The following is a 12,381-nucleotide window of genomic DNA, read 5'->3' on the forward strand; positions in this document are numbered from 1 at the left end:
AACTAGGCAATTCAAAAAAGATATTAGTAGAAACAGTTCATGCCTTAGTAATTTTTATCTTAACTGACATGATTTTTAAACAACACTCATTATTCTGGGTCAGCTAATCTCATGAAAACAAATACTTCTAGCTTGGGTTCTTTGGTCTTTGACTGACTAACAATAATAACATTAGTTTCGTGTTTAGTTATACTATAAAATATCAGGGGAAAAACCCTAGGTACTTGTTTCTGTCAATGAATTAACACTTGCATAGCTTTGAAATTAATTGTTTAGTATGCTCATTACTCTTCGAAAAAATAAATATGTTCTCATTATGTTCATTTGGTGAACATATGTATCTTGCAATACGTTTAATGGTGCTTGCTGTGAGGGAGATTGCAACTCTTTTTAAGGAAATTGGGTAGATTAATGGAATAGGGTGGGTTAAATTGCTCTCCACATGCATTCCCTAGCATGCTTAGCCTACTCCTGAATTTTAATTGATATATAAGAAAGAGTTAGCTGAGGATGCTCTGTGAAGCAACTGGAGTAAACCAGGATATAACCTGTGTATTGTAGGGGCTGGGCTAGGTAAATGTGCTGGCTGAAGAAACAAAGCAAATAACACATGGGACCACATTTTATGCCCATAATCACAGTCTGCATGTGAACAGTTGCATTTTCAGCAGCTTCATTGCAGCTGTATGTGTATTCATCTGTGGTGAATTTCAGATGATATTTTGAGGCCGTTCATAACAAACTTCCTCAACAAGCTAGAGAAAGTGGATAGAATCCACAAAAAGAGGAAATTACTACTTTGTCTTATTAAGAAGCTGATAGAATTTTAATACTGCAACCTGTGACAGAGCCTGAAAAGGGTTTTTCTGATCCTTACTCTCGCTTTGAATTACCAGTAACAAAGATGAGGATTACTAAGGACTAAATAGTCCTGGTGCAACTCATTGGTTTCAGTAGGAGTTCTTCCAGAAGCAGAGTATTCTTAAATATTGTAATTTTACCAAATTTCCTTTTTCAAATGAGAGATAAGGTCCATGTAACTTTATTATTATAACGTAACATTACAAGGACACCTTGCTAAGGCTGTTACTTTGGCTTTTTTCTCTCCCTGTTTCCCCCCCCCAAAAAAAAAAAAAACCAACCCAAAACAACAACTTAATGATTTAAAGAAAAGCTTTAAAAATTCGGAGTAAGGTGGTATGTTTTACAAAGACAATGCTGGAGTAGCAGGACTTTTTGACAACTGCCTTGAAGTTACTGCAGTCCCACCTATGATGTAAATTGTACTTTTTTTCTTAATGTCATCCCCTCTCCCCCTCTCTGCCCTCCCCTGCCCCCCCCCCCCCCCCCCCCCCCGATGGTGTTGGAGCATTCCTAATAACCACAGTGCTTCCGTAACTATATTTTATTTTGGTGAATATGCATTTAATTAAAAATAAGATTTAATTGTAATGGCTTCCTATGATTTCAACTAAAAGGGTGGCTTTATGAGGTGGGAATAAAATGGGTGTGACACTTTTAATGAAATTAAAAATGAAATGAAATTTCTATGCCAGAAGTTTATGTTGGATCGCTGCAGAGCATGTGGCAAACCTGTCTTGATTTACCTGAAAATGCTGTATCACAAACAGGATTCCTAACTGCAGAACTTGTCTATCCTGAATGACTGCCTTGAAATCACTTATTGGGAGTAATATTAATTCAAATTACTCACTGTAATATAACATGCTGTTTTAAAACTTTTACAGCCTTTTCATTAATAGATGATAGTGAAGATTAGAGCTAGTATTTTTTGTGTAGGCTTCTTAATCATAGCCTTTAATGTAGAAGCTGAGCAATAAACATCTAATGAATAGCTTATGGCAAGTTTATTCTCAGAAGCTACGTTATTGTGTTGGCACAGATCAACATAACCATTTATCACTAAATGCTCAAAATTTAAAAACTGTAGTGATCACTTATACATGCTAGTCATTCTCAATGTACATTACATATGAGTAGTTTATAGCATTTTAGGATACTTGCAACCTGAATCAATATATATTAGTTATAATGAATATGTTTCCTTCTAGAACAGGATGTATTAGGGAATTAAGCCATTCTTTAGTATTTTTTTAGCTTATGATAATCTTTGTCTTTTAAAATACATGAAAGAAATAATTGTTATGGGTTGTTATTAATGGAATTCCTTAAGATAGTTTTATTTGAGGGAGTCATCTGCAATATATATTGAGTTGTGTCATGTAGAGACAGACCACTTGGCTTTCTTCCCAAAGCGAAGTCTTCAGATTAATCTATGGAAATAGTGAGAGAAAGTATAATACTTTAGTGGCACCCATAATGATCGGTGTTGTGCAAAGCTTCAAGCTTAACTCTACTATTCATGTTGTGTGGCTGTACCACAAGTGTGTACTCAACATGGGCTGAATTTACTTCTGTGTACTTACTCAGCCCTATTTCTTTCTCCATCAACATAGTACATAGATTTCTAAAAAAATACAGCAGCATTGTATTCTGCTTTGCAGCCATTAATGATAGTGGATTTATATCTACTTTATTTTTAATGAAATAAATGTGCCCATTTGTGTAAACCACAAAATATATAATTCATGGATTTGCCATTACTATACAAATAGGATCTTAATGTGAAATCCAAAGGTCGTAGTATTCTGAAAAGTGATGTATTATGTACCCACATCCTCCATTGGGGAGCTTGATTCGTGCCCTTTCAACATCTGGAGAGATCAAACAACAGCTCATCTGGCAAGAATGAGAATTTATGTAGCAGAATAAGCATGGGATTGGGGCAAGCAAGATTACAGATGCTCAAATAATTCTCCTCACCAATGAGCTGCCCCCCTTTGGTCAGATGGCTAGTGTGTTTGAGAGGTTTGGAGTTTCAGGATTCCTTTCTTGATTGTCCAGGGTGGTTTAGTTTTGTTTAGCTGGGTGCACACATTAAGTGTTAGTTGCAACACTCCTAGAATTTTCTACTCAGTAATTTTCCACTTACTGGCTGACCTACCTGAATTTATTTGTTAAATTTACTAAATGTCTGACTAGCCATAAGCTGTGGAAAATCAGCCAGGGAACTGAAATGAATAAGAAGAAAGCACCCTCACTAATTTTCCATTCTGACAGTTTAACAGACCCAAAAGCATTTACATTGCTTTCCCATTTAGGCAGTTAACTTCTGAGTAGTTCTTAAACACCAGAGACCTCTAGGTAGGACAGCCACCTTGGTCAGCAATCCAAGATTTAGGCAGAGAGTATATTATTTAGGTAGTGGGAATATAAGCAATTTTTGCATTGTATGTGTGATTTAGTATGTTATGTGCCAGTTTTATTTCAGATTTAATTCTGGGACATGCTGCTCTACATAGTCCTTTTGGATTTCTGCAACTGTTGCGCTTGGAGCCATGTTCCTGCTGCAGAATTCCAACAGGAGCAAACATATGGGGATTCTTCCGTCCTTGGCTTGCCCCACCATTTGTTCCATGTTTTAAACCAACTGGTGCTGTACCCAGTGGAGTACATCTGTTACAGTTTATTACTAGAAATTTGCAATTCATTTCAGTTTGCTAAAATAATTATAATATTCATGGCCAAGGGTACTGCATTAAACAATTACAAAAGAGAGTAGGCAAAGTTTTGCTAAAGTGTACATCTGATTCAGGACCCTACTGCCCAGTTTGGGTGATTTGGGCACTCAGCATCCTGTCACCAATGAGTCAGATGTGCTCTGACAGTTGAGTTTGATCATCTTGAGAAATCAAAGTAGCAACTGAGATGCTGTAAGTGACATCCCTTATGTGAATGTCCCTGCTCTGTTTTAATTAAGAATGAAATAAATTAGCATAAACTGCCACTGAATGCGTTTGGTTGCCACATCTTGCCTGAGGTACTCAGCTGGGGAACACCCAGAAATGGAGCAGAGTCTTTACTGCTGGAATTGCAGAGGCACATCTAATAACATCCTCTAACTCTTCCTGAAAGTCAGCAGCATGTAGGCTGCTATCTAGTCTATACATTTTTTAATATTGCACCCCACTTTTTTGTTTCTTTGTGCCTTAGCCAATCTACATGTTGCTGTATTGGGCTATGTTGTTATTTGCAGGTAAACTTTGCAAGTAAGTGGGACTTCTGTTTTGTGGGAAAAATGGATTACTGATCAGTCCAGAGTCAAACGTGAAATAGTTGATTAGAAAGTGAACCCTTTGCATTTAAAAAGAAACCCCAAAAGTCCCCACAAACATCAGCACAATAAAATCTTAATACAAGAGAATACTTCTGCAACATTATCACCCGCTCAGGCAGACTTTTAAAATAAGGAAGCATCCTGATAGAGTATTGATAGCCCTATCATACTCATCACGTTCTGTCTCCATTTCTGTAAGTCAGTCTCGCACATCTTTGACATACAGTAACAGAATAAGCACACCCTGTTCACCACAGTGGAATAGTATAGTGCTCAAGTCTAGTTTTATTAAAGGAAAACTTACAAAACCGATTCCAGGAGTTACAACCAAGAATATGACAGTTTTGGTTCTCTATCACAGACCCACGTCTGGATCTGTCATTTGCACACTGTTTGCTCTCACCCCTTGAATTAAATGAGGTCAGTTTTGCTGTGGAAACCTGTCATTTGTCTGATTTTAAAAAAGAGCTTGAGTTCCAATAAGCTAATTTGATTTGAGTTGCTCTCTTTGGTGCAAACAATACAACCCCTATATTGTAAAAATTTTTTGCTTGTTTTGCTTTACAAGTGTTACTTGGAGTGATACGATGAGGCAGAATTATGTGTTTCTGTATGCTGTACATAACAACCATCCAGGAATGGAAAACATTATCATGGCCACTAAATATAATTCTGTTTTCTAACAGTCCAAGAAATGTCTAAATATTCATACTCTTAAGTAGTATGGAAAGTACAAATCTTAAGCAAATTACTATCAAGTTGGGCTACAATGGGGAGTAATTGTTAGTTTTGCGTATCACTGTAACTGTGAGGTGCGATTTTAAGAGGCTTTGAACTTTTTTTGAAATTTTATCTATATTTTAATATTTTACATTCTCTTTCTACAGAACATTCTGGCTTTAAATCCCCGAAAACAGACGCATGCAACTCTTCATTCAACTGCAGCAAAGAAACAAGTCAAGAAGCAATGGAAAAGGAATTCTGACAAAAGCTGTTCAGTAAGTGCACGTTTATTTTTTGGGCTTACTATTTTGGAACATGCAATAAGTCATTGAGGCTGTTAGTTGTGTGAGAAATTCAAATGTGAGTTTCCTGTGTTGTTCAGTAGCCGAATTTGGCTCCTAGTTCTGTTCCTGTAAATGCAGTTACTTTGTGATCTGCTGTTTACTTTTCAGAACCCAGTACATGCCGTACCTTTTTCCTTTTTGGTGATTTAGTAAGTCTCTGATGCAACTTTTTCCCCTTTTGTAATGGAGTGTGATCAGTCTCAAGTGTCATGCAGTATCACAGCTGGCTCACCACTTCCCGTGCCTCGCAGAGCCGCTCTCCCTGGGTAGCCAGCATCAGCTGCCTCTTCTGCCACTTGCTCCTTTCCTTTCTGTTTTCCAAGAGTAACACCGGGTAGAGCAGCACTTAGCTATCCTTTTAAAGACTGTTAAAGGTAGTTTTGTTCCAGTACAGAACTGGGGGAACCCATCATCTGTACTTATGTTTTACATATTTTTTTATATATATGTATCGACCTATACGTGTACTATATATAGATGGCCCTATGTATATATGTTATATATAAATATATAAAGCTTAGATTAAAACATGGCTCTGGATTTTAAATTTTGTGCATTGCATTTTTCAGGAAATAGGTGGTTTAAGAATAAATATTTTTTCATTAGAAACTGTCTGTGTTCTTCAATATTTCTGCCATTAGATATAATTTCCTCTCTAGGTATTCAGATTCTTAGTCTCAGTGTGATATTCATCTCATCCTATCAGACTTTGTTGTCTCTTTGATCTCTCATCTGATTAGAAGGTTTGTAGTGGTTTTACTGTCTTCCTGCAGATTCTCTTAGATAATCCTCTAAATTCAGAAGTCTTTTAGGTAGAGTACTATATCTGCAAACTATTTCCCTTATGGGTATAATGTTATGCTGTCTTTTCATAGTGTCATCAAAACACTTTCTCCCACTAAGTAGGAAAATTCAGGTTTGAAAGCTGATATTAGTTTATAATAATAAAAAAAATAAAACCAAACCAAAACACAAACGAAACCCCCCCCCCCTCCAAGCTTCTCAGTTTCTCAAAATCCAGTGTGACCCACAAATACTTGCTGGGAGGAGCACCAACCCAGGGTATCCTTAGCATTTCAACTATATTCTACAATAGTTTTCCTGTTTTATAGCATTGATTATAAGAATCTGTCTCTTTACTATAGTGAATATTCCTATTTTCTTATTTTATTTATTGGCTTAATAATGTTGTAATAACCAGAAATTAATGTACACGACAAGTTTCTGTTTGTGAACAGGGATGATTATTTTGGCATGTCTGATGCAGTTATTGCCCACAAATGTCTGTTCCTGCTGCACAGATAGTTGAGCTGCTCAGCAAGCTGCTCCTGGACAGCTGCAGTTTACGTTATGTTTTCAGGTGACCTAAAATCAACACTGGGATGTAAACTCCTCTGTTTCAGAAGCTGTTTGTTGAGAAGCTCAGGTATCCATGCAGCAGGGCAGGTAGGTATCTGTAACCTGATTAGCTGTTCCAATATAAATTATCCTAGTTAAACTTCAAAATATAGCATACACTTATATATATATAAATCTTCCTACCGAGTGTGTTAACACACATTTTTGAAAGCTTCTAGGGTTTAAGGTCACTTGCTTATCTCTGAGCTTCTCCACGTATCAGCTGTGTTTGGTTTTTTGCATTCAGTTTATTCATAAAATATTTGATAGTTGAGGTTTTGCATTTAATTGTGGAAGTACATAGCTTTCTAGAAATTGTCTCTCTTCCTGTGTTCCTTCACATAGTTGTGTGTGCGTACCTCGTGGTATCTGAAATGTTCTTGCATCCCTGAGGTCTGAACTTCTTGGGCTGTGCAAACAGCATTGATTTTGGGTTCATTGCTAGCTTGTGCGATGTAGATGGATTTTCTTTTGAATGTCAGATGTTGCAGGATGTTGTTTTGGCATAGGTTTACAATCTAATAAACAACTTGATTTTATAGTTCTGCATTACTGCATGGAGATCTGTGACAGACTGACACACTGTCATGTGTTGCAACTTACAGGATTAAAGGTTAAGAGACAAGCAAATAGATACAGCTGGAACATACCACCATTATCACAGCGAGTTCTTATACTGTATATTATGAATTATTTGGTAGAAGTGTCACGTTGTTTAGTTTGCAAGTTCTGATAAATGTAAAATACTAGAAACTGTAAAGGGGTAGTCCTTATTTCTAGACCAGTAATGGTTGTAATTTTTAGAACTGACAAAGTTTTCTTTACTCAGAAATATGTAGCTTACTTTTACTGTGCAAGATTTATCACGTAGCTTACTACTGTGGCAGAACAAGACCTCCAAGACTGAAGAAATCAAACCTAAACATTTGTCTGGTATCCCATTACATAAAAGGCATTAGGAAGAAATGAGAGACTTCTTACATTCTTGAAATCATTGTTGTTGAGTGGTTTTAATAAACAAATTAAACAAAATGATAGAATCTTTTCCTAGCCTTTCTAAAACAAGAAAGCTAATGTGGAAAAGGATACATTGCGCACAATTTTGTATTAGGGTCTAAAAAGCCATTGACAGTAAAGTTGAGGCCAGGTAATGAACAGGTCAAGGTCCATAGGAAGTATGCTTGTTTGCATTTCCTTAAAATCTGAATTTAGCTTTTAGCTTTGGATTCTTTTAAAGCTGTACGGACGCTGCCTTTGCAGAATTACTGTTGGAGGGAAGGTGGGAGTATGAAAATACAAAACTAATTAAATTAGCAGCCCTCAAAACTCTGAACAAAAGCTGCATCTGCTGAGGCATGCACACAGTGACTTTGTAATGTCTAATACACTTCCAGATGGCAGACTTACATATTTCCTCAAAATAATTACACAAGTGAAATTTTAACTCCTAGTTTGCTCTGAGACACTTTGCACTGCCCATTAAATGAGTTTTGAAGTAGAAAATGAGTGTCAATATCTTTCCTCAGCATTGGAAAAACATTCTCCTTAAGGAAGTTTCAATTATACTTTTGATGAGTGCTATTGGTTATTTACTGTGTTGTCAACCATATTTTGATGTAGAAATGACTTATAGCTATAGGTGCAGGATCAGTCAGCTTTCCTTCTGAAATTTTAACTCGGAGATTTATGTCAGAGTAGGTAAACTCTTTATTGCTGAGTCACCCTTGGAACAGTGCTAAAGGTGAGCATTAACATGGGTTTCTTCCGTATCATGCTGAAAGGTGTTATAAACAGATGCCACTAGTCTGTCTGGGGAAACAAAAATTTCTACTGGCCAGAAGAAATTAAAAGTAGAAGAGTTTTGAGATGGCTATACTAATAGTAAATCTTGGAGAAGGAAGCAAAATTTAGATATATTAGGTCATCAATTTAGAGATACAACTAAAGCAAAAGAATGAACAGGGGAAGCTCAGAGGACTTGCTTTGATTTCAGGGTTTTCCTAGGTAGTTACGGATTGTTTAGACATCAATTTATGTTTTTATTTATGGTTTCCAACTGTCTATAATTCCATTTCTGTATGTATTCTGTGCTTGCTGACGTTTAAATCACGAACCTAGATGGGCACACATTGTGTGCATTTGCATTACACCCAGCACACTGAATTCCTCGCTTTACGGATAAGATTTCTAAGCGTTATGGGACAAGGGCTGCTTTTACCTTGTACACGTGTGGTTTGTTGTTTTAATGAAATTTACCTCCTCAATTTTTATAAAATCACTTGTCACTGGAGGATTCAGTGGGATATTGTAGTCCAGTCTTTTTTTGTAGTGAAACCTTGGAGGTACCTACCAAGGAGAGGTGAGTAGATGTTATAAACCCACCTATGTAGTCAGACTTTCTTCAGTTTCTGCATTTAGAAATAATAGTCATAATTGCTCCAGATGGAAGAGTTGGAAGTATTTCAACAAGGCAAGAAAGGTGAAAAGGAAATGGGGTTTAAATTGGTTTGTAGTTAATTGCCATAGCCTGTAACAGTATTGATTTTCTGGCAGTAGGAGCATTGTTCTTTGTCCTTACATTTGCTAAGCCCAATCAGCATTGTGCAACAAGAGCCTGCCTTTCTTAAACAAAATAATTGTTAAGCTCAGCTGTTTTTTTTGCAGGGCATCACTTTGGGGCAAGAGTCTTTAACTATTCTGTGGCTCTTTCCAGCCATTAGAGTGAACCAAATTCCTCACCTAGTCGTTCTGTGCAACATTAAGGTAGAGCTACCAGACTGCTTTGTGCTAACAGTGTAAAGTGAGACCTGCAATTCATTGCAAGGTGTTAAAGATCGTGTTGCTCTTTAAATTTGGAGGCAATTACTCCCTTAAAACAGTAGTAATAATTGTCTGCTAAAACTTCAAACTGCTTTTCACTTTGGTAGTGTTTCTGTGGCTGTCACTGCTATCTGTGAACATCTGCAGAAAGAAATTCTTACTTAAAAAAAAAAAAAGTTTTTTGAGTACCTCTTGGTGTACAAATGTCCAAAAGAACCTGTAAATATGATGATTCTTTCTCAGCTCTAATCAGTGTGTTACTCTTAAGTACTTCCTTCCAGTAAGATGGAGAAATGCCATGTGATTTTTGTGCTCAATAGTGTACCACACGTACAGAATAATCAAGTTATCAGCTCACAAATAACTCATGGGTTGAAGCAGAAATAGTGCAAATTGCAAACAAGTAGATATGAAACCCAGTTACCCAAGGCCTGAAATCAAGAACCTTGGTGAATAAATGCTTTTTTAGTGAATAATTTGGCCATTTTTAGACATGTATTGATGAAAGATTATGTATTTATAAATAAAAAATAATCCCAAATATTGTAAAATAGAGAACATTCATTAAAGGGAATCAACTCAATTATCTCTATAATCTAAATGTATAGTTTACCTTTGCAAATATTTATTTTTGTCTGCATTGCATATGAATATGCAAGTTTAGCTCTTTTCTGAATGGATATACAATGGCAGATGTCTCTCTAATCGCTGCTCTATTCAAACATTAATTGGTAGAACATATGTAGAATTCTACTAGTCTGAATAGGTATAGGATAGCAGCAGTCTTTTTAATCACATCACTATTCAACCACTAATTGGTGTGATGATTAAGGGACATTAGAGGGAGCACTTTGACATCTGATTCTTTGAACTGATGTCGCTCAGGCTGCACTGTATTCATCATGGCCAGACTGCTTTTTTAAATAAAACGCTCTGATTCCCAAATGTGGAAAATACTGCATTAGGATCTACTGAGGTGATTAGGGAATTTGAGAATGATTCTTTTATTTAACTAGTGATTGACTGTATCTGCACAAACTATTCATATGAATAATGCATGGGTTACTGAGTATCAGAAAGAGCTGAGAAGTAACATCAAGAGATTTTCTCTTTTCTCATAGTGTCAATAATTAAATATTAATACACATTTTAAAATGTACCAGTTTAATCATTTAGCAGTCAAACTCCTACTCATGCATTTTTTAGATTAACTAATTACTCTGCATTTTCTCCTATCGATACCATATGCTGGCATTTATAACCATTTTAATGGAATAAAGGGGTTTAAATGTTTATATATGACATCACTTATACTTGGTCTAAGAAATGCATGTTATAATTCTTGATTTTTCTGTTTTATTTTAGTTTCATTGTCTTAAGGTATACTCATTAGAATATCTCAACAGCTCCTAACTTGCCTGACTGCTACAAATTAGTGCTTTTATGCACATTTTCTGTTTATCAAATTGTAAATACTAGCTGATGGCAAGTTATACCAAATCATTTCTTAGTCTGCTGCAAAAGGTTCCTTCTTACCATGTGGCATTTTTGGGGTGCTCTGCAAAACCACCTCTAACCTCTTAACTTCCTCTGAACAGAGTTCTTCAGATTTGGTTTTCTACAGATTTGATGTTGGATGATTCCCCTTCTCACAAAGCAGTACTCACCAAGGGTTTTTAGTTCCAGGTGTATTTCTGATTGTAACCATTTCAAAACCAAAGTGCCTCACAGTTGCAAATTGATTTTACACATCCATATATGACAAAACGAAAAATGCTTGTCTGCTGCAAATGCTGAATTCTAGGTAAGTCTAATCAACTTATTCCCCTTCATTAAAGCTTCACTGTGAACTTTCATCTTCTGCTTAGCTTAATATTCTTTCGGACGTGGATTGCTATATGTGCACTTTCCTGTGGTTATTGGATGGAGATAAAGGTGCCTTCTTGTGTAGGTGTATTGGAAAACTGAACAAATAACAAGGCTAGCTTCTCTTTCTTTAGCCCTGCTACTCACAGTTGGGGTTTTTTTGTAAACCATTGCCTATACTGAAACCAGTACTGCTCTTTTGTTCTTTCCTTTCCTCTCTAGACTTTCTTCTTGCATAGCAAAAGCCTCATCGCTGTTCTGTTTAGAAATCTAGAAAAACAAAAATTATTATGAGCTTTAGGCTGAGAAATTGTAAGTGCTGGAACATAGTTTCTTGGAGAAACCTGAGCTATTGATGGTCCGTTCGTAATTACTCACCAGATCTGTTTATAAGTGTTTTAAGTCCTGGAAGACATGTGCTTACTAGAAGTAAAAGGAGCTGAAAGACCAATTTTAGTGTGAAGGAAGTAGTATAGCTTGCTGAATGCTGTGTTTTAAACAGGACTGGTAGCACTGTCGATTATTAAGTTGCACTGAAGTGTTCATTACAAGACCCAGCTTGTAATTTGTCTGCAACTTTGCCATGTATTTGGGCAACAATTTTCCAAGTACCAAGCTGTCAATTCTTTTATGCATATTAAAAAAATCATTCATATATGCACATAAAAAAAATAACTAAGGTATGAATAAACAGGTCTGGGAGAAGAGTTTGGTTTTGATCTTTTAACCAATCCTGGTAGCATTATATTTAAAACTCACTAGTGTCTTCATGCTTTAAAGCAAGGATGTGTAACAGGCTGGGGATTGAAAAAGTATGTAGGTACAACAGAACTGTCCAGAAGCTTTGAAAACCTTATCTTGACCAGTTTCTGCTGCAATTTTATCACAATATACAGTGGAGAGCAGTTATCTGCATCATCAGTTGTGGCTCCTTTGCTTATAATAGTCAGTATTCTTTGCTTACAGTAGCGTCCTGGTTTTAGGAACTCCTGAATTTGTGGTGGTAAACCTCAGGAAAGATTTGAGACTTTC

The 12,381-nt window shown here is 36.3% G+C and overlaps 1 protein-coding gene across 1 annotated transcript in view; it reads left to right on the forward strand.

The window, feature by feature from the left end:
- The window catches only part of DPYD (dihydropyrimidine dehydrogenase), a 367,955-nt gene that overhangs the window by 16,000 nt on the left and 339,574 nt on the right, over window positions 1–12,381 (forward strand). Inside the window, exon 2 of the mRNA XM_055815469.1 lies at window positions 5,086–5,196. Within this exon, the coding sequence (XP_055671444.1) occupies window positions 5,086–5,196 (111 nt within the window). The remainder of the gene's footprint in view (window positions 1–5,085; window positions 5,197–12,381) is intronic.

The sequence above is a fragment of the Falco peregrinus genome, chromosome 10, assembly GCF_023634155.1.
Source record: "Falco peregrinus isolate bFalPer1 chromosome 10, bFalPer1.pri, whole genome shotgun sequence".
NCBI lineage: Eukaryota > Metazoa > Chordata > Aves > Falconiformes > Falconidae > Falco > Falco peregrinus.